The sequence below is a fragment of the Epargyreus clarus genome, unplaced genomic scaffold (assembly GCF_041222505.1).
Source record: "Epargyreus clarus isolate Ecla_fem2 unplaced genomic scaffold, WU_Ecla_fem_2.2 ptg000007l, whole genome shotgun sequence".
NCBI lineage: Eukaryota > Metazoa > Arthropoda > Insecta > Lepidoptera > Hesperiidae > Epargyreus > Epargyreus clarus.
The window spans coordinates 26,145,959-26,168,218 of record NW_027332215.1 but is presented as its reverse complement, the minus strand read 5'-3'; the positions used below and the strand labels follow the sequence as shown (position 1 = coordinate 26,168,218).

General features: G+C 39.1%; 1 protein-coding gene across 8 annotated transcripts in view; it reads right to left on the bottom strand.

Annotated features, from left to right (window-relative positions):
* Positions 1 to 2,251: 2,251 nt before the first annotated feature.
* The window catches only part of Vps13B (vacuolar protein sorting 13B), a 63,549-nt gene continuing 43,540 nt past the window's right edge, over positions 2,252 to 22,260 (bottom strand). For 5 of the 8 annotated variants that reach the window (XM_073075284.1, XM_073075290.1, XM_073075291.1 and 2 more), the window contains 35 exons: positions 21,829 to 21,993; positions 21,442 to 21,634; positions 20,815 to 21,098; positions 20,547 to 20,623; positions 20,124 to 20,317; positions 19,595 to 19,722; positions 19,331 to 19,419; positions 18,436 to 18,566; positions 17,963 to 18,114; positions 17,687 to 17,812; positions 17,229 to 17,340; positions 16,683 to 16,862; positions 16,292 to 16,447; positions 15,885 to 15,986; positions 15,456 to 15,547; positions 14,925 to 15,120; positions 14,329 to 14,490; positions 13,939 to 14,104; positions 13,301 to 13,443; positions 12,855 to 12,920; positions 12,560 to 12,599; positions 11,916 to 11,995; positions 11,566 to 11,605; positions 11,024 to 11,119; positions 10,456 to 10,604; positions 10,048 to 10,288; positions 9,695 to 9,912; positions 9,287 to 9,422; positions 8,628 to 8,835; positions 7,763 to 7,833; positions 7,463 to 7,647; positions 6,380 to 6,526; positions 5,382 to 5,477; positions 5,225 to 5,293; positions 2,252 to 4,819 (listed from right to left, as the gene is read on the bottom strand). In XM_073075284.1, coding sequence (XP_072931385.1) covers positions 4,649 to 4,819; positions 5,225 to 5,293; positions 5,382 to 5,477; positions 6,380 to 6,526; positions 7,463 to 7,647; positions 7,763 to 7,833; positions 8,628 to 8,835; positions 9,287 to 9,422; positions 9,695 to 9,912; positions 10,048 to 10,288; positions 10,456 to 10,604; positions 11,024 to 11,119; positions 11,566 to 11,605; positions 11,916 to 11,995; positions 12,560 to 12,599; positions 12,855 to 12,920; positions 13,301 to 13,443; positions 13,939 to 14,104; positions 14,329 to 14,490; positions 14,925 to 15,120; positions 15,456 to 15,547; positions 15,885 to 15,986; positions 16,292 to 16,447; positions 16,683 to 16,862; positions 17,229 to 17,340; positions 17,687 to 17,812; positions 17,963 to 18,114; positions 18,436 to 18,566; positions 19,331 to 19,419; positions 19,595 to 19,722; positions 20,124 to 20,317; positions 20,547 to 20,623; positions 20,815 to 21,098; positions 21,442 to 21,634; positions 21,829 to 21,993 — 4,861 coding nt within the window. In that variant the 3' untranslated portion in view covers positions 2,252 to 4,648. The remainder of the gene's footprint in view (positions 4,820 to 5,224; positions 5,294 to 5,381; positions 5,478 to 6,379; positions 6,527 to 7,462; positions 7,648 to 7,762; positions 7,834 to 8,627; positions 8,836 to 9,286; positions 9,423 to 9,694; positions 9,913 to 10,047; positions 10,289 to 10,455; positions 10,605 to 11,023; positions 11,120 to 11,565; positions 11,606 to 11,915; positions 11,996 to 12,559; positions 12,600 to 12,854; positions 12,921 to 13,300; positions 13,444 to 13,938; positions 14,105 to 14,328; positions 14,491 to 14,924; positions 15,121 to 15,455; positions 15,548 to 15,884; positions 15,987 to 16,291; positions 16,448 to 16,682; positions 16,863 to 17,228; positions 17,341 to 17,686; positions 17,813 to 17,962; positions 18,115 to 18,435; positions 18,567 to 19,330; positions 19,420 to 19,594; positions 19,723 to 20,123; positions 20,318 to 20,546; positions 20,624 to 20,814; positions 21,099 to 21,441; positions 21,635 to 21,828; positions 21,994 to 22,260) is intronic. The other 3 variants (XM_073075287.1, XM_073075289.1, XM_073075288.1) reach the window with 3 other exon arrangements.

Sequence of the window (22,260 nt, the reverse complement as noted above, 5' to 3'; positions counted from 1 at the left end):
CCCCCCGTCCTCGGCGCTGGGTAGAGGACTCCGGGATCTCCAAAGGAACGAAACCGGAGCCCTCTTAGCGCATTGCCCCGTCGGGCTCCGCCCAGGTGAGCTTGACGCTCGCCACACCGTCTGGTGTGTACGACGGTATGCGACCACACATACAGCCGTCCTTCCCGGGGTCGCTGACGGGCGGTTCGAGCTTCCACTCTTGCCACCCGCAACCCCGGAAGCCCCCATTTAGTCGCCTCTTACGACGAGCAGGAGATACCGTAGTCCTATTCTACTCCCGGAACTACAGATTTTCGCTGGAGTATAGAATATTTACAAGGAGTGATTTATTCTACCTTCAAAGCTTCCATTCTACTTCCTATACAAAATAATATAAGTTTATGCAGAAGGATATTAGTAAACTAACGGTTGTTTTCAACTTTTACTTCTCAATAACACCAAGTTATTATTGTCGTCAATACTTTAGACGCAATTTAAGGACCTATCAAGATATTATATACACGTGTCTCCTCACAGAAGAAGATAGACAAAGGAAAGAAGATACGATAAATATGAAATTAGAAAAAAGATGTTAATGTTGATATGTATCAATAAATATATTTTTAAGAGTAGGTAGGGTGAACATAGGTAGAGAAAACATGAGTCGTGTACAGGTATATTGCTAACATTCCCATACAAATGTATTTATCGCATATCTACGGTAGTCGGTATTAAGTATTAATTATACTCGTATGACTTTATAACCTAAACATGTACCATTAGAGAGGTTTTAGCAATAACATCATAAGTTTCTCCACGCTTACAGCTATGAGTAGGTACTAAAGGAACTGGCTAATACAAGTGGCTAATCTTACAATTATGTGAGTACTCACTTTACTATGTCCTTCTTTTGTATAATGTTCTATTTTAGGCCGAAGTAAGCAGTTATGAAGGCGGACATTAGAGTTTACGAGTCTCGCCATTCATAAACCAGCACTCAGCTGGTCGCGTGCCTATATATAGTTCAGATGCATACAACATTACTGCTCATTTTGTAGCGTTACACAACGTCTGATTGGGTTACCTTCTCCTTTATTAATTATAATATTATATTTACAAATGGGGCAACAAGGTTTTGCGCACCATGTTACAACACAAATGTAAAAGTACACAATTGAGATAGATTTTGCAAAAACAAACAAAGAATTACGATTATTATTTATTCGTATAATGTCATTCTGAATAGTTATTCAGTGTACATCTTATAACTCTATTTTAAAATTCACAATTATGTTTTCATAGCTGAAACGATAATCGCTGTTTCATGCCGGTATGATATCAGTTCGATAATAATTAAAAGATTTGGTTTACAGCGCCCATGCCATACAATATTTACCAACGCACTGACATCACGAGATTCACGACGTAGAAATAATGGTTTTTCGAACGAGCAAGACCTATAGTTAAGACGTTTAAACAAATATAAACATTCTCCATACAACATAGATCCATTGATATTCCAGACGTTTTCATCTTTAAATTATAATAAGAATATCAGATATTTCTAATACGATTTGAACCAAATTACAAACTTTATCAATCTGAATGAATTGTTAGTTGTTAGACTCAGGTCACATTGTAGAAGTACCTATAATAGTGTTTAGTTGCTTGGACTTCCACGTGTTCATAATCATTAGTTTCATGCACGTGCCTTAACAGTGTTCACTTTAAAGTACGTGTGGGTAAGTTACTCGTTGTAATCAAGTTGGTAATGCCACAGTATAAGTATATCCTTATACTGTGGTAATGCTGATGCTATGATGCTAGGAAAGTGATCTCAGCTGTGGATCTCAGCTATTAATGTCCCCAAATATGCTGTTAAGTCCATTATTCGAGATCATTCTAAATATAAATAAATTTAATTAAAATATTTTAATTATCACTGTGTATTTCTTCTACAAATCAGAATTTTAGGAAAATTAAGCTTTATAATTCAATTTTTAATTATTTGATACTGGAGGAAGAATGGTAATAAGTAAACAATGGTAAAGAGTGGTATGTACTATAAATGAAACACAATATTTTTTGACACATTTATTTAGACACTTATAAATTGATTCGAAAATGTTGATTAATTAGAGATTGCAAATATTTCTTAATTATACGTTAATAGTATTTTACTAGTACCGTTCTTTATATGACGGTACTAGAATGTGTATATCTGTAATATGTTTGCACCTGTGGATGTGTGATTTTGCCTGGTACTACATAATTGTATTTAAATAGTCTACTGATAATACTGTATGCTGAAACAGGAAAAGAGCGATTTAAGGTCTTATGGATATTTAGTAACTTATTAAAGCAAAACGACACATCTTCTATTCATGTCTTTGAAATCAGTCGGTCTAATCGCTTGAGATCAAAATTTACTGTTAAAACTAAACGTGTTAGAGTAAGTAAATGTACGAATTGGAATGTTAATGGACGTTAACTCAGATATGATCGCGATGATAGAATATTAGGACTACGCCCCTTGTTACGGTGCAGCAGATGTAGGTATTGCACGACATGATTTCTCATTCATAGTAGCATTACACAGAATAAAAATAATGACATTTACGACAACTCTAGAACAATAAACACTTATTTTTGCAACATCAAGAGTGCAGTAGTTATCGACAGTCGACTCGTAAACTAAAGCTGTGTAATTTGCTTACGTTAAAATCTTACTACTGAACAACAGTTGCCACAGGTCGTTGGGAGACGGATTCACATTAATTACTGAATTTATCGCATACAGATTAAATACGTCATTAAACTAAGTAGACAAACGCCTACACAAATAATACAGTTTATGATTATAATATAGATGTCGCATCCGAAAGCCAATTCATTTGTTAAGTTGCAAGATCCACGGTGTCGTCGTACCAGCGTGTATCGTCAGTTTACGTTTGTCATGTATCGTACCTAAGTCGTGTCTAAAGTCTTGCTTTCAAGGTGTTTCCTGCCATTCTATAATGTAGTGTCCGGGTGCGCGTCATTTTATTTTTTTAATGAAATTCCCGCTATATTAGCGCTGTATACAAAGATGTACATACTTTGTACGTGTCGCCTATCCCTATCTCTATCCCTGTCAATCAGCGTCCTCTGAGGACGATCGCGATGGAGTGCGAGTCTCGTCACCGACCATCGCTCCGGCGCGACGTGTGCTCTGTAGTGTGCGGTAGTGTGTCGGTGGTGTCCCGGTGGTGTTGGGGGACCGAGAGGAATCGCGGTGACCGCGTTCTTACATATAGATCCTTATGACTATCGGTTATCATATCTTACGACCTAATAGGATAATTGGTCACCGATGATCTTTAACTGCATATGGGTATAGCTTATAGCTAATTATTTTTAGGTCTCTGCGACAATGTGTTGCTAAACGTTTAGCGATCGGCATCAGCCTTGCTGTTATACTTCGGAAAACATCCAGACTGTTGTCGGGATTTAAATGCGATAATTTAATAGGACCGTTTAATGTCGCGTTGGCAATATATAAAATTTTAGCTGTAAAGTTCATCGGCGAGGTTTTATTGGGATTGTATAATAAATTAATAAAAATAAATAGTAATATGAAAAAGGGTTTACAGTACTTACAAGCTAATCTTTGTGAGCGTCTACCGCAAAACGTGGCTCGTCTTATTATAAGAGACGGCTGCCGGTGCGGTTTTAAGACTGCCGTACGGACAATTGCCGTCGTTTACCTCGGTACAACTAAGTCTTACAACTAGAGGCCGAATTATACACAACGTTGACGAGCCGAGATATGTAGAATTTTAAGTATAAAAATTTGGTAAAATCATTCTTTCGAAAATCTTTATAAAGAATAAAAACAGGTGATTATAAATAGGAGAGGTATAAAAATACAAATTTTAATAGAGTGAGTTGCGTATAATTCGGCGGCACGTTTGTGCGCCTGACTAGCCCGGCGGCCGGAGCGCACCGCGCTGAGCGGCTCCCATACGCAAAGCAACATGCCTCGCGAGCGTGGCTGAACTGAATGATTAGATTTGTGTATTACGCAGTTCAAACGGCCAGCTAATAAGTAGTTCTTTAACAAAATTATTGATGTTAAAAAGAGCATAACATAGCGCGGTGCGTTCCGGCAATACAGTAGCATGGTTGGTTTACCGCCGCTTCACACTTTGTAGTAAACATTTCTTACTGGACAAATAAACCAAATATAGCTATTGACATATGTAATCTATAATAGTTACATGGAAGTATGTGTACTCGTATAATGTAAATCACCTGGTTTACAATAGATAGAGCAATCAATGTACGTCTCGCGTTTGGTTTATTTGTGTATTCGATGTTTTCTATGTTCAACGATTCACATTGATCGATAAGGAGATCAAGAGACATCGACCAATAGTTTTAATTAGTTATACATATAAGAGTGAACTTACATCAAACGATCGAACAGGAGTCGTGTGGAGTGCGCACATTCGCACGTTAGATTAAATCCAGCCCGGTACTGTTAGTTCAGCTACATGTCGTCGAATATCGATCGATCGAGATTCCTGGTTATCGATGAAGGCGGATCGTTGGATCTTTCGAGCGGTGTTGTGTGTGTTGTGCGGTGTGTGCGGCGTGTGCGACGTGTGCGGCGTGTGCGGTGCGCGGTTCACAGCATCATGATGTGCGTGGGCTGGCTCTGGCGGCGCGCGACGGCGATGGCGGCGGCGAGCGCGGGCGCGCGGCGCGGCGGCGTCTGCAGCACCAGCACGCGCCCCGTCCCCGACGACCGTGCGCCCGTGTACTTCGCCACGCGCTCCATCGCCGCCAAACTCGCCTGCTGCCACACGACACGACACATCTTATTGCAATCATACACGACCGACCACATTGATCCAAACATACTTTCATATTGATAATTGAACTACACACATTCGTCCGACCATAACTAACCTTCCCATGTCATAGTGTCACTAATAATTTAATTAATACAAAACAGTACATACAATATTTACATGTTAAATAAAAATATCGCGTCGAATAATCTATCAAATTCACTATTAACCCAAACGTAGGAAGCTTTTACTACAGCGTACTTTAATGAATGTTATTTTATTACCTGATGTCTAAAGTTTAATTATTTGACTGAAAATTACATATTAAAAATGTCCTTTGTGCATTGAAGTAGTGTATTTTACATACACTAGCAGGGAAAAAAATACGAAACAATTTATAATCAACTTACATTATGCGTAAGATCTTCACCATCTGACCCGTGGGAATCATTATGAGAATGGCGTTTTGTTACGCGCAACTGAAAGTAAATAAAAATAAAATAAATTAATTCTGCATTTTAAAATAAAACATAATGAATAGTACCATAAAATTAACAATGCCAGTACCTCAAGCGTTTGTCCGTCGAAGTAGACCAGCTTACAGAAGCGGAAGTCAATCATTTCCGCTATGCGCTCAGTGGTTGGTTCGGCCATTACCAAAAACTACAAACAAATATATACAAAATAAAATTTTATAAATTAAAGGCACAATGTATACATGCGTAAAAACGGAAACTTTTACATAAAATATTGCAAAATGGTTGGTCCATATGTTATCGTATTCGTATCGTGTATTGTGTTATGTCGTATCGTATCATTTTTGCATTTCATAACAATAAACAGCCATTTAATGGCTGTCATAGTGTAATTTCCGCGGAACAATGCCGACATGCGCAGTTAAGACACGAAATCGAAGAAAAAGTGCGGAGAAATATCGTTTCATTCGTAAATACTCTAATAACTACATTTTTTACATATTTTTCAAACACGAAAATATTGATGTTTTGCATTACAACAAAACATGTATTATGTGTTGAATAAAACATACAGACAAAACACACAATTGTCTTTTTTATGATAAATTAAGTACGGAGCGCGCGCGCGTCTTCGCCGATGACTTTTTTCCCGAATGTCGCCGGCGCCCGCTCCCCTCCCCTCCCGCATCCCCGCCCGCGTCGCCCCTCCTACTTGCGGACGGTTATACTCCCGCCAATAACAAATACAATACAGGTTGTATTTATATTTTTTTTGCAATTTTAAAAAACTTTCAAGATTGACGTTGTTTATCGAAAAGTTTTCACAAACGCTATGACATTTACATGACAGCGCGCCAAAGGCGCACTCTAGCTGGTGAGTGATTGATTGGTCGAAATCTGCAGGAACATAGACAATCTGGTAAGGTTATTAACTCTATTAGATATTTCACAGACTTCTTCTTCACCTAAATGCTGTATGTTTTAGAAAGACACATAATAGATGACAGTGACAATTCAATTGTCAAAACTGGTTACATTTTCTTGTTAGGAGTGAGTAATCTTTACTAATCTATGTACAATAAGAGTTACCTTGTCCGTGATGATGATGCGGACTTGCGCGTCGTCGGAGATGACGTCGACGCCGATGAGCGTGGTGAGCGAGGTGAGGCGCAGCGCCCAGCGCGCGCAGTCGCGCCGCCACGGCTCCGGCTCCGGCGGCGTCGGCACCGCGCGTTGCTGCAACACACCACCCACCGTCACACAACCTCCTAAAACCTCGTGCCCACCCTCCGCACCGTGGACGTCACATATGATTTCCACTTACAATATGGCCATATGGCAGTACCAGAGATCTTTTTTTTGTGTATAAAGAGATTTTAAGATGTTTAAACGTTAAAGTACATTGTTTCTTGTCATCAGCTATGAAAATTAAATTGTGACTATTTATGGATTACGTGTTGCACGCGCACACATGTCATAAGTATGTACTCGGTACACTTGCATGTATGCAAGTGTAGAGGATGATCACACAGAATGGTAAACAAAAATAGAAATGGAATTCTAAGTTTGCGAACAAAACACACACGTTTTATGCCAGTACCAAACTCAAAACAAAATAAATCGTAATACAACAATAAAAAAAATGAATCAAAAAAGTTTAGAAGATAGAACGCAGCTTGATTACATATTTATATTTTTCGCAAATGCATTATCAGGCAGGTTAAACATATTACAGGTTTCAAGGCGGCGTACATAAATATTACAATATAAAGGGATCTACGAGGGCTAAGTTTTTGTACCATCGACATACATATTGCATATTATATCGGACAAGCTGTCGATGTTAAGATTGCGAAAAGAATACTTTGTTGCTAGATTATTATAAGCATATTACTATTTAATGCGGGGCAAGTTGGCTAACAATTCACATCGTGTTATAGAAAATAAACCGAACGCTAACGATAAATATAATAATAAATTATAAATTAAGGCTGGGCGAATTAAGAAATTGCATCTAATCAAACTCGAGCACAGCGAGTACACGAGCGTGAATATTGGCGAGTATACCGAATGGATTAGGGATGCATCTAATCTGACCTGGACAACCGCGAGCCTATGTAAATCGAAGTCGCCACGAGTTGAGGTACCGACACGTGGCGGGTGGAGACCTACCTCCGGGTCGGGGTCCCAGCCGGTCTGCGAGAGCAGGCCTTGACCGGCGAAGGCCACCAGGTCGGCGGTAGCGCTAATTGGTTTGACTAGAGCCCCTACCAGGCCGCGCCGCAGCGCCACCGCGCCGCTCGACTCGCCCACCGCCACGCCCACTAGCGGGTGATGCGCTAGACCGCCCACCGCGCCTGTAACAAATGACACCCCCATATGGTCACTAACACAATAATTATCTGGTTCACAGACATAACTTAACCACAATTCACTAACAAAATGTTACATATGTAATGAGCATTAACTTACCCAAGAGGTTGACGGCAAAATTCTGTACTCCCGTTAAAAGACCGCCCACGAATGTCTGAGGGGCCACTCTCCTAAACAGGGGCAAACGTGTTAATTTTCGCAAATATATAAAAGTACACAATATTAGCTATAAGTTTCAAATTCGCAAAATATTTAGATTTAAGACAGATACCTATTTTTTGTAGATCTTAATGATTTAAATTTGACTTGAAGGACAAATATGTCATTCAATAATGTATAATGAAATTGTATTCTAAGGGTTAACAGTATGCTGGTCAAGTACATATAAACCAAATTATCGAATTAAGTTAAGAACATATTACAATGCATGAAAACTTTGGTATGTAAACTTATTGGGAATTACAACGAAATTGGTCCTATATCATAGGTAATTAAAAACCGAAGAAGTAAATTAATTGACAATTATATTCACTTGTGATGTGCACAAAATAAATGTGTACGGTACGGCTTGCGTTAGAGTCGCTGTTTTAAAAATCTTACTTTATTCCTTACTTGAGTAGGCAGGACGTACGAGCTACCAGATTGTACATTATTGAGCTGATGGCACATTTTTTACTGCATGTATGTACGTACATATGTATTGCGCACACACACCTACTCATTATTTAGAATATGTACTTAACTTGATAAAATTTAGTGTTAAAACTGCACACGTTGGGTTTGGTTATTTTTAACGACTTTACCTTACCCCTCAAAACTGTACACACTACAATATTATTATTATTATTTTATAAGAGTTCTTTTTTGTTCAACGAACTTTGACAAATTTAAACGTTATAAATTAATATAACATGAAAGTAACGTGTGTACTGTGCACTGAGTGTAGTGTGTGCGTGGTGCTAACCTAGCGGCGGCGGCTCGTCGCGTGTGCTCGTCGTCGCCGACGAGCAGGTCGAGGTTGCGCGCGAGCGAGCCGGCGCAGGAGTTGAGCGAGCGCAGCAGCGCGGCGGCCGCGGTGGACGCCACGCCGCGCACGCCGCCCCGCGCGCTCGCCACGCGCGCCGCCAGCGAGCCCGGCGCGCCCAGCAACTCCAGGCCGCCCACCACCCAACCTGCACGAACGACCACGTTTTGTTCACGTATACACACGAGATATTGTCAACATTCCTTTTGGCGCGTTATACACGTTAACGTAGCCTAGATCGTCGGGAGTCATTTTTATTGCTCGGGATAAAGTTATTCACCGATAAGAATTATTTGTATTTGATTTCTATTGATCTTAACCCCTTTATCTACACCAGAAAGTCAGTAGGCTCGCACGTCGAAAATAGGAAATAGTAAATATTTCGAGCAAGTCTTCCTTACCATACCGCGCAAACTAAGTAACGTTTGATTCCCTTTATTACTAGGCAAAAGTAAATATGGCAGTGGTGCCGCCGCCGAACTCGACCTACGAAGAATTCTACTTCGTAACAAAAATTACATGTATTTCTTTTTTCACTGGAATGTATAACCATCAGACAAATTAAATATTTACATATAGCTTATATATTTAGTACACACCAGCGCCAAATATCGCCCCCGAGAGATAGTGCACGGTGAGCTCGTGCGTCAAGCGGTCAGGGGTGGTGATCACGTTGTCCAAGCGGAACGCCGACAGCCGCAGCGGGCTCTTATCCAGAGCGATGTACACACGCAACTATACACAAATTAATTTAATTATAATTTGTTATAGTAATTATTAAATTTAGGGGATTATAATATTGGTGACAATCAATGTTATTTTTATTGGTTTTAATATAAATCTTTTTATTTTATTACTTGTATTACGTAATGCAAAAACATACCGAGGGATATATAATTTTCCTGAATCAAGATATGTATGAAATCGACAAATGCGTTATTACAGTAATACTCCGTATTCTGAGTTGCTCATAATCAAGAAGGGAAAGGGGAGGAAGATATACTGACGGAGGTGTGCAGCGTGAGCGTGAGGTCCAGGGGGTGCACGTGTATGTGGTTGAGGCAGAGGGGCCGGTAGAGCGCCTGCGCCTCCGCGGTGGCTATGCGCTCGGCGTCGACGCGCGGCGGCGGCACCAGCAGCCGCGTCAGCTCGGACGCGCTGCGCACGAACGCGTCCTCCATGTACAGCGACAGCGGGCCCACGTACACGTCCACGTCGTGCAGCGCTACCCGGACATAATTTATACACTATATTCAGATACTCAGGATACACGGTTATCAATCGAGATTCAAAAGAAGTATTTTAAACAGGCCCCTTTAATGGCTCTGTCCAATTAAAGAAAAATCACTAGCTGACTTACACTCATAGTTCCCTCCGATGACGTGATATCTAGTGCGTGTGGTGCGGAACACCACGTTGGACTCCTGAATGCGGGTGTCGAAGTGGCGGTCGGCGAGCAGCATGCCCCACAGCGGCGGGAAGCTCTCGTCGGGACGCGGCACGTCGCTTGTACTCGCAACAACAGGAAAGTCGTACATTTGACTCTCGTGCTGAAGGTTATCCACTTGAACGTCGCCAATGGAGAGCGTCGTGTGCAGTGTCTGTGGGGAAATATGAGGAATGTAATAAAACATTCACTACTATGGATTCGACTTAGAATATGTATTCAGGAATTAAAACTAACGTCTCGTTAATAATATCCGTATATCTAAATGTACAAACGCGTAATCTCATCGTGTATAAAATAGTATGGGGTGGAATGGCCGACCTTGTCGTTGCTCTGCATGAGGAACCCGACGCGCTCGGCTACGAGGCGCACGAGCGGCGCGGCCGTGCTGGAGTGCGCCACCTGCACCGACACGCTGCCCGCCACCGCGCGCAGCCAGTCCGTGTACGGCGGCAGAGAATCGTCCAAATCTAACACGACACACCACATCATTATATCACAACGTCCACAAACCATTACTGTCCCCTTGCTGGACACGGGTTTCAAAGTGAAAGAGATTTACGTCGAGTCCTTCGCAATGGCCTAGTGCGAATTGGTAGACTTAATAGACACACTTATTTCATTTCATTATATCACATATTTCCTGCAATACCTAAAGACTGTTGTGTGTGTACCAGCACAACAATATCTGGACGTTAATATAGTACACGTAAAACGCCACCTTATCCTTATCTTGTATGTACCACCACATAACGTTTTTAACATTATATGATTAACAACTTTAAAAATATTTAATTATCTTATAAATACTTTGCAAAAGCACACTGCAATAATAAATTAATATGGGTATAAACAAAAAGAAATAAACACATAGTAACAACATACTAACTTGTTGCCTCCATATCGACTTGTGCAAATGAAGTTTCAGAGTCGAAATCCATTTGTGAGACCGTAACTGTACTAGTTGCTTCCGGGGCCTGTTCTTCTACAAACATCGAATGTATAGTATAAGCAAATAAACAAAACAAGCAAAAGCCTCTTTCAATTTCGACTACAAGGTTACAGACGTTTACACATATATTCGTATTAATGCACGAAATACATAATCAAAAGCAGGTTATTGGATTACACATAAATTAACCATAGAAATAGATTAATAAGAAAATAAAATAAGAATTGTAATCGCTCAGGATTTCATTTTTAAACTATGAATATTTCTATGTACGTTACATAAAACGCAAAAGAAAAATGGCAGAATCTAAATAAAAATGCAAATAATATCAGTTACACATTGTCTAACGACAACGAGCTGACCGGTAGGACAGGCCAGTCTGTGTACAAGTAGGCGGCACTAAAAGCATTGCGCCGTTTAAAACACACACTCACAAATATAAAGTATTGAGTTCAATAGGTAGGTAAATAGTTATTTACCTGACTTCGGGAGTATCCCAACATTCTCGACTTTGTGGAGCTGAGGTACAAAATACAAAGATACTGTTATTAAAGTTAGAAGCAGTTTTTCCAGGAAAATTATTATGATTATCATAGAAAGATTAATTAGGATGTATCTGTGTTATTTATTATTAACTGTCATAGTAGCATTTCTTATAATGTAATACATTGTTTTGGAATATTTATGATCACATATTTTTATTACATTACATTAAAACTAACATGGATTTATAAATAGATTATCAATACCCAAATTCGTAATATTATAAGTTATAATTATCCTGTAAAATAAATCATTATCCTCTATAGTAATTAAAATTAGTAATTACCTCCGGGAGAGGAATCGGAGGAAATATCATCCTCGTATCTTCTTCCACATCTTCTAAGTTCGTCTCCAATTCATCCACAACTAAATGAAAGCAAGTATATTACATAAATGACGAGTGTGGACTATGATTAAAATTGTTCCTTCTAGTCGCTTAGTCGTAAGTGTTGATTAATTTATATATTGAAATAATTGCTATCCACATAAAAATGTTGTTACAATTTTCACATCTCCACCAACCTCATATCATCACTATTATATACTGAGCAAATCGTCATATGTTACTCTTTTGCACTCTGCAGTAGTGAAATTAGTTGTCTTTTCAGTGTGCTAATAAAATCATTCCATTTACTGATTGAGAATTTTTGTAACAGGGATGTTTGAAGAATTAAATAGCTATATAAGATTCAACTCATTTAGGAAGATGTCTATGGTCTATTTTACGTAAGACTTCTGTTCTGTTTTCGCTTGATCAACGCTATCATGAGAAGCAGCTATTATAATGATTATACATATTTTACAGAGGCATAGAAATAATAGTGTATTAAAATATGTTATATATTGAAAATTATCTTAACGTTGTAAATTGTATCTCGTAAACGCAACATGGTTTCAAAGATATGTAATGTTATATAAAATAATACTTACGGCGGTTATCAGAAAAAAATGTTTGTAGAAGCGGCGAAAGCTGAAAGACAAATGTTTTGTATGAATAAAATCTGGATATAAACGTTATACCACAAATAGTATTTTATTGCACTTCACAAGTAGTCTATTATCTAATTAAACAAAATAATAATAACTACAGTGAAAAACGCTGTCTAATATACATGGATCTAAAAAAATCTTTATAGAGGATAGCGCGTCTTGTAGTTTCTATTTCAGGACGCTCACGACGCTCGAGCTTTATGGAAATTATCTAAACATTCAACGTATCACTCACTTCATCGTGCTCGTCGGCGTTGTTGCGAGCCAGCCGGCTTCTTATCTCGCTTGCGGAGAGATCATCCTGAAAATAAATAAACCTGGTAAGGTTATTTCAATTTCATGGCTGACATTTTGATAAAGGAACAAAAATGTAACAACACAAATGGCATAACCAATAGAGATTTCCCGCAATATATGTATTTTTATTTTAAGTTGATATATCGTGTTATGAGCTAAGGCCAGAGCTGTCGTACAACTGTAGTAAGGTAAATAGTTTATAGGTGGCTATGGCCTTTTAACATCAGGTCGTTGGGGCTTGCTAGCTGTGAACTAGTCAGATACTAAAAATATGAATAAAATTAGAGAAATGAAAAATATCTTACCTAGATTAATAGGCCATTCAACATCCATACAAATAAGCAATACATTAGATAAATAATAAATATTTGTGTAAACACTCACTTCGTCGATATCGTACAGGTCGACGTTGGTGCAGTTCGGGTAGACGCGCATGCGCAACTTGAAGTTTGTACTGCGAAGCATTTGGACCATTTGGTCCCCGTCTCTTACTGGAATTGGATAACTCCACTCCGGTTCAAATTCATCTATTTAAAAAAAACGTACATATTTTATTCAAATAATCGTATAAAAGTATCGATTTTATTTTAAAATACCCAATGTTTAAATAGAGAAAATATTCAAAAAGACGGTTTATGTTTTATGGCGTATTTTTTTAAATCACACGTTATATAGAAAAACGCAAGGGGCAAATAGAAGGGTCGTTTTTTAGAATTTTTTTTTATTATTTGGCTTAGGCTACAGAGGAAGCACTTAGAAGTTGATAATTTTCGAATTCGAATATTATTTTTCTTAAACTACTACCGGATAGCAGCAAGTCTTTAAGTGAGATAATCCTGGGAGAAAGTGTAAAATATATTATATATTTATTTTCTCTTGATTCTTACCATCTTGTTTCTATACATGAAATAAGATGGCAAGAAGAAAGAAAAAAAGTCAGCTTCATTATCTCGACCTACATTTGACCAATTATTACTCAAAACAAGTATACATCTAGATCAACGTTCTCGCGGGGTACGTACCGAGCAGGCGTCCCACGACAAGGAAGGGATCCCGCGGCGGGATCAGGTCATTATTGGGTTCTGAGTTGGTCGGCCGGTGCGCCATGTGATCCACCGTCGAGTAATACGACCAATCGCCCGGCGGCAGCACGAAGCACCACTTGCAACCCACCGCCTCCACCACAGCCTGTTTATATTGGCCAAATAATGATTATGGCGAGTTAAACAATTGTACATATCCACCACTGCTGTGGCTCTCAAACTTTGATGTTATGTTATCTGTGGTCGGCAGCGAGATTGTCATTTCCTTATTAGCTTTGTATAAAACCCTCTATACATTGTAGTGGCATTTTCTTTCGAAAACACTGTATTAAAATGGCAGTAAAGTAGTAAATAGCAAGTAGTACGTACAGTTACATCTCCGTGGTACGCGTAGCGGTCATTGTGGAGCGGCTGCGCGAGCGCGAGCGGCTGGCGCGTGTGGTTGCGCACCACGTACTGCGGGTGGTCGTCCGCCGCTACCGTCACCACCCACCGCCCCTCGTGCTTTACTTGTGTTATCACCACCGGCACCTGACATTGCGCGGAACAATCGACGTCATAATTATACTTACATAGTAACACATCATGATTTTTTTTTCTATGTGTAGAGTAAAATTTCGTTTAAACCATACGATATTAAATTTATAAACAGTGTAATTACAGCTTTATCGAAGTATTATCTATTATCATGTTGTGATTTTAAAAATGAACGCAATTAATTTAATCTTACGTATTGATTAAACAATAAAATTGTAATTAAACTAAATACAAAATATAACTGGTTTTGTAGCTCACTCATATGGGCTATAATTCTAGTTATTATTTTATTTATCTGTAGAGTACAAACAATTTATTCTATATAAATAAGGTCTATGTGTATATGTGAAACAGATACTTGTGGGTTTGTATGAAAGAAAGACAAAGGTAGAGCAAAAGAATGGGAAGTGGTTATAGAGAGCACTGACCGAATCTCCGTATTGATCGCGTAGAGCGAGCGAGCGGCGCGTGACGTTGCGGCCGACGGCGATGGGCACGAACGCGCTCACCGGCCTGCCGCCGTCCGCCGCCAGCGACAGGCACAAGAACATGCGCAGGGCGTCCAGCTCGTCGCTCACATGCCGGTCGTTCAGCCAGAAGTGCGTGAGACGGGTAGCGTTCATGCTGCATAACATTCATAATGTGTCAATTTCATCCTATTCATAAATTATCACTCAGTCTTGAAACTTTATTCGCCACTATTTGTGTCCCACGATTTCAACTGCAACTACAGCAGCAGTTTCAAAGCAGTGTGTCATACTATAATGTAATTTTACGTAAAATATTACGTAAATAATGGGCTTTCATTTTTTACATATAAAATAATAATTCCAGAAATTAAATATGTATTATTTATTTATACTCTTGCTATGAATCTCTGTAAACCTTATTGAGAACTGAACATTTAAATTACTGAATCGAAATTTTGCTTATAAATATCATTAAAACAATACACTTACTAGCCATCAAGACATGGTTTAACCAAAGTAAAGTTCTTGGGTTGGAGAATTGGTGGATCACCGGGGGAATACGTAACCACCAACGGACATATCTGTAATCACACAATAAAAATCGAACTTACATGTTAACCATCAAAAACTTTCGTATAATATACTTATTATAGTTTTATCAAGTTTTTAATGACTGTAAAAGGATTCTATTCTCATGTCTATCTCATCTCATGTCATTTAAATCAGTTAATTCCAGTTTACTCATTTATTCAGCCTCTATATACATATTTACAATTACATTGACATTTACATTAATTAAGTAAATTGATACAATTATATTAATCTTTTAAATTTAATATTATGGAATAAAACAACAACATGAAATTAGCCAGACTCATATTTCTTTAATAGATAATTTTAGAAAAATCCAATACTTACAAATATACTTTCTGGTAGCTTGTTCATGAAAATGTAGGTAGAAGTCAAGCCGAACACGTTGATCTCCATGTGCATGCTGAAGTGAAGTGTTAACAGCGCCACCTAGCGAACACATTATAATAGACATTTTTTAATGTAAGTGAAAAGTTCACAGAGATAAAAAAATATTTAAGTCCTGCTGGTAGTCTTTATTTGCTCGTTGGTATAGACAAAATATAAATTAATTCATGTAGGGTATGATAGTGACAAATAGCGTAAGTTATAACTATAAATAGATATTTCTTACAAAATTTTGTTTGAGACCACCATGACTTTGCAATGAATACATTGCAATGTCATGGTTAATGGAGAAGATGGGAGAAATATGGGAGAGTATGTTAAAAAATAACTTAATATAAAGTTATTACCCGTTGAGGGCAATGTATGGCGAAGTCTGTGGTGCGGTCGATGGCGAGATGTCCGGCCGGCAGCGTGCCGTACACGCCGGGCTCGAGGGGGGACACGCGCATCACTTTGCTTAGAAACTGCTGACGTTCCTCCTCGATCGACACATAGAACGGTTCCTGACACAATAAACATTATTTGATAAGTAAGTGAAAACATTAGTATATTAGGTATGTATAGGTATGGTATAAGGATCAACCTTATTATTATATTTTTGTGTAATTTGAAAATATAAATGTATTGTGGCTTCCAATTTGGATGTATTTACTTTATATTTGGATTTATTTAGAGTGACGTGACGTAAGACGTGAGTTGTGTGCGCAAGCATGTATATGGTTATGTAGTGTATGTTACCTCAACGATGACGAAGGGCGGTGCGATGACGGTGCCGGGCTCGAGGGCGCAGAGCGGCGCGGCGTCGCTGGAGCGCAGCGTGGGCGTGAGTGGGGTCGCGTTGACGAACAGCGCGCGCGGGATCAGGTGCGCCGCCAGCCCGCACCCGCCGCCGCAGCACTCCACAGGCAAGTAACGCACCTACAAGGACACAACACATACTATATTCTTGACTTTAAGCTGGTATAATCGGCGCCAAACTGCTAGTCCGCTCCGCAATCGTTGCGAGTAGGTATAGTCATACAATTTGCTATGGCGACCCGATTCATTTCTATATTCAGAGCGGACTAGCAATCTTTCGCGGACAACTGACGACGTCACAGGCAATATAAACGCTGCAAGACACACTTGTACATGCTCTACCTGTTGTACATGTACCCACAGTACATTATTAGTGACGTAGAAACATATTACGCAAGAAAATTCCACAGGCTGTCATCGAGCTTAAAAAGCAATTGAAAGTCTTATCATCTGTTTTTATCTCCCATAATAAATGCAGGCACTTACCACAATATCAGTGCGGGGTTGCAAAGTGGCTGCTTGCCAAAGGCTAGGCCAATGGCGGCGCACTGGTGAGTAGGGCCAGTCGTTCTCGCCAGCACGACATCCCTTCTTCAACCTGGATACAATACAACATAAGTGTAGAAGTGGGTACATCTCTATTCCTGCCAACTGTGGCAGAACCATGTACCGTATTGCGATACTTAAATATGCAATTCGGTGGATATTTATGAGTGGGGATGTTGATAGTCGATGATATGAAATTGCCACAAAAGTTTTCAAAGGAAGGTCTAATATTACATGATTGTCGAAAAAGCTCGAGTTCAAGATGTTGGATCGAGATCGAGAGTAGAGGTTTACTATTGATAAAGTCTTAACCACGGCAATATTTAAGATATAATGAAAAATGTCAATGAAAGTTAAGTTGGCCTTTTACAATATATTTCTATAAATAAAATAGTTACCACTCAAGTGCATTTGAAGCCATATCCTCTGCGTTGGTGGGCGGTGAGTGTTGTTCGAACACGGACCTCTCCGTCATGCCGTAGTGCATCGGCACTGGCTCGCGCGTCACTTGGCAGTCAATCGATCTAAACCAGATTACTTTGTATAAATAAAAATAATATTTTTAGTGTTAGTAGCGGTAATATTGACGAAAATGTTGTCCTGGTTTACTATTACTGGAACGGCATTGAAAAACCAGAAAAATCAGGTTGCAAGATCTTCCTGGAATGTATTACCTGTATTTGAAGTTTAAGGTATGTCGAACGGTTGTAGTTCCGTGTGCCAGTAGGTGAGTGATGTAGCCGCGGCCGGCGGCCTTCTGCGTCAGCGTTGGCATGCTCGCCTCCTCCTCCTCGTCCGCGTCTATGGGGTCCGTCGTCATCGTCACCTAAACCAATTTAAAATTATCGTTTATTACTATAATATTGAACATGCCATACATACTTATAACAATTATATAAAAAAACTAGCTGACCCGGCAAACTTTGTACCGCCTCAGAATCTATTTATGAAATATATTTCGTATTGACCTTTTAAACCTTCCCTGGACTTCCACAAATTATTCTAAACTAAAATTAGCCAAATCCATCCAGCCGTTCTCGAGTTTTAGCGAGACTAACGAACAGCAATTGATTTATATATATATAGATAAGGATAATAAGGACTAGAAAAATAAAAATAGCACGTTAATATGTATGTGCACACTCACGTCGACATCGAGCGGCAGATGTGAGCGCATCACGAACATGGGAGAGAACAGCACGGTGACGCGGTTGTCGGACCGGGTGCGCTCCACGCGGCACCACACGGACACGCACGGCACGTCGCCTGTCGATGGCACTGCACGCGCAAATTACCAAAAAATAATATTATTTATACATACACTATAGTCCTTACAATGTAATAGGCCCATTTTGACACATGTCATCGCTACGGCATTATACATGTGATATACAAATCGATAACCAAAGAAACCGATTTTTACGACAAATCGATTACAACCCCATATCGTATTGTATAATATACTTAATATTTTGTTAACAGAATAGTCGTTTGATATCTTTCTCAATCATCAAAAGATTTAATAAATAGAGAAAATAAAATAAATTATTTCGTAAGTTAAGATGTAATCTTTTTTAGAAGATTAGATAACGCATCGCTCATGCTATCGTAACCTGTTTTTTTTTATTTTATTACTCAGTAAGGAACAAAGTCTCGATTATTTAATTGTTGTTATGATAAAAAAAAGGGACAAATAATTAATTATTGGTAATTCTAAGTTTCGATTATTTAAAAGTTAATCGATTATGATTTCTTCCGAATGGTTTAAAGACGCAAGCTGTAGACGGAAATGGGCGTAAACTTCCAATTCAATTTCTTGTTTACACTTATTGCGTTATTGTATATTTAGATTTTGACTTTAATGCCATTACGATGGCATGTGTCAATATGGGCCTATTAAATTGTGACGACTATAATTATCCAATATCATGAAATCATGTTGAGTAAAAATATGGCTGCAGCATACACATTCCATTAAGATTAACAAATGAATTGTTCGATTATTTCAATATTAAATTTTTTTCCACATAATATTTACTTACCTTTGACGAGCCAAGGAACGTGTTGTTTAGGACATTCCTTTAATGGTATGTCACCAGTCCAGCCGTTCGGTTGAGATGCGAACTTAATCCTGGCGGACAATAAAACGTTATTTAATGAAGTAAATGTCTAACATTGTATTGGTCTTACATTTTGTATTAGTTTTAAAACAGTTTTTTTTGAAAATGACATATTATTGAATTATATATAGGAGTGTTTATTTGTGGGAATACACGTAGGTAAGGCTATGAGTTCACGCCACTCACTTTATGTAAGTGTCGATGGAGTCAGGCACGAGTACAGTGCGGCCGACGCTCTCGGCCGGCAGCTCGCCCGCCGCCACCACGCGCATGCCGTCCAACGATGCTTCCAGTTTGGGGTCACGCACGCGCACCTACAGGAAAACAAGAACACAACGTTGCTTTCTAATAGTGGAACCAACACGAGGAACTTGGCAAAAAAAATAAGTCCTTTCGCATTCATATTTTTTTAGGCAATGGGATATAAACTAATTAACTACGCGATAAGCACGTTTGGGGTTCCAACGTAATCAGGTAATTTTTGAGTCTGAACCCCAAGGTTCAGATACCCAAATATATGCTAAAGAAATTCAATAGTATAAATATTTAGGGGTATAAGAGAATTGTTATAATATTCCTATGGAAGCAAAAAGAGATGTTATGCATATTATATATGTTACGTTATGTTATACTTGTTATATATATATTAGTGACAACCGAAAAATGTGTGTAGGTATCAATTTCGATACGACTAATCATAGTTGAAGCCACTCGCCTTGTAACAGAGGTTATGTCGCAGCATGTTGACGAGCAACACCTTCCCGCACAGGGACATATGCTTCCTTCCGCCGAAGTCCTCGACGTGCGTGTGTACGAAGGTGCCGTAGTGCGGGCCGGGCGCGCCGCCCGCCGCCGCCTCCTTATCGCGGTCCAACCGCACGCGGTTCGTGCCCACCTCGAATGGAACGGCTTGTGACAAAGGCAACGAGGTTAGCTTTTTGGAAACAATCAATTTATATAGCGTATTACTTATTTTATGCATTATACTCAAGTCATTTTAATTTTACCATTTTAATATTAGGTATAACCAACATAATCACATCAAACATATACATAAAAAACAATTTATTATCAATCAGTGTTATATTATATTTTAATTTATTTTTTGCTAATTAATATATGTGAAAATAATATTTACCTGTTGTCCAATGCCAATTAGGAAAGTGGCCCGCCCTAGCAATCTGTAAATTCTTGGGAGCCAGCGGTGATTTCCATCTGTAAAGATTAAATTATGTATACAACACGTTTTATAAAAAATATATATATTTTTATAGCAACTACTTGTCATCATATAACCAAAATTATGGTTAACTACACAACAAACCTACTAAACTCCCATTACTATTATATGTCTACGCTGTTATAATCAATACAACGTCAAAATCATTCAACATGTGATAGTTAACCTGTAAGCTAGCGTGGTGCCCGCCTCGAGGAGGATGGTCTCGTCAGTGCCCTCCTGGCCGACCCGCAGCGGCAGGTCGCACTTGTTGGTCACAAACAGGTACACGCGGCCCTCCAGCCCCTTGCACGCCTCCTCAAGTTTGATACGCTCCAAGTTCCAAGAGGTCGAGGGCATCTCTTGCTGCTCCGACAGGCAGAGCTTCAACAAGGCCGGTGACCTCGGCTCCATCATGCATTTGACGAAGAAAGACTGGTCGTACTCGATATGCTGAGGCTTTGTGATGTACTAATGTTGGAACGAATAAGTGTGATTATTTTAATGCCACTAAAGTGTTATATATCAAGCTGTTCTTCATCTATAATTCATAAATGTTACTTTTGAAAAGTAAAAAATATGTAGGAATAATATCACATTTCACAAAATTAGTGTCAAATACCATTATTTACTCATAACAATTTAAGGTTTATATAAACAAGTAAGGATGTAAGTCGGAGACAATAATAGTCCGCGTAAAACTGCTAGTCAGTTCTGAATGAATAGAAATGAATCACGGCGCCATAGCAAATTGTACGACTACATAAGCTCGGAACAACATCAGAGCGGAGTAGCAGTTTGGTGATAACCATACCGTTTTAATGTTTTGACTCCAGTCTTCGGCGAGGACGCGCAGCGTGTGCACGCGCGGCACGTTGAGCGTGACGCGCACGTCGCCGGCGCGGACGCGCGCGCGGAACTGCGACGCGTCCGCGAACACGCCCTGCAGCCGGAAATCATCCACCAACCGCTCCATCGTGCCCGTCTCGGATTCGAACATGTCCACACTAATGCCAACAAAATTGTTTACATTCAACTTAGAAAACTTGGAATTACAAAAATTTAGCTGAAATTATTCGTAAAAAGATAAGTGTTAGAACTAATTTATAATATAAATAACCAACAGAATATCCAATATTGAGAATACTTAACGGTTAATTTATTACGTTGCTTAATTTTCTATAAATCACGAGATACTCACCCGAAGAGGCACTCGTAAGACATCATCCTATGCGCGGATGAACGAGTGATGTTGAATAATCCATTCTGCACCATCAACGACAAAGCGCGGTGCGATTTACGCTGCGATTTTGTAACATAGATGCCTTCGAAGCCCTTGATGTCATTGTATATGGGATAATCCGGACTGTAGTAAAAAAAGAAATGAGAAGCAATTAAATGAGTTGTTTTCAAACCTCTCTCAGTCATTGGACATAACTTATATCTAACGGTGCCGTAATAAACATATAATAAAGAAGAATATAGTTTGTTCCTAAAGTACGAGGTACAACAGATTGAAAATTTAATATTTTTCCAAAATAACAACAACAATATGTTTATATTTGGCCCTTTCTTTTTTACAACATAACATAAATAAAAACCCTCTCCATATCGCAATATAATTAAGCCTGTC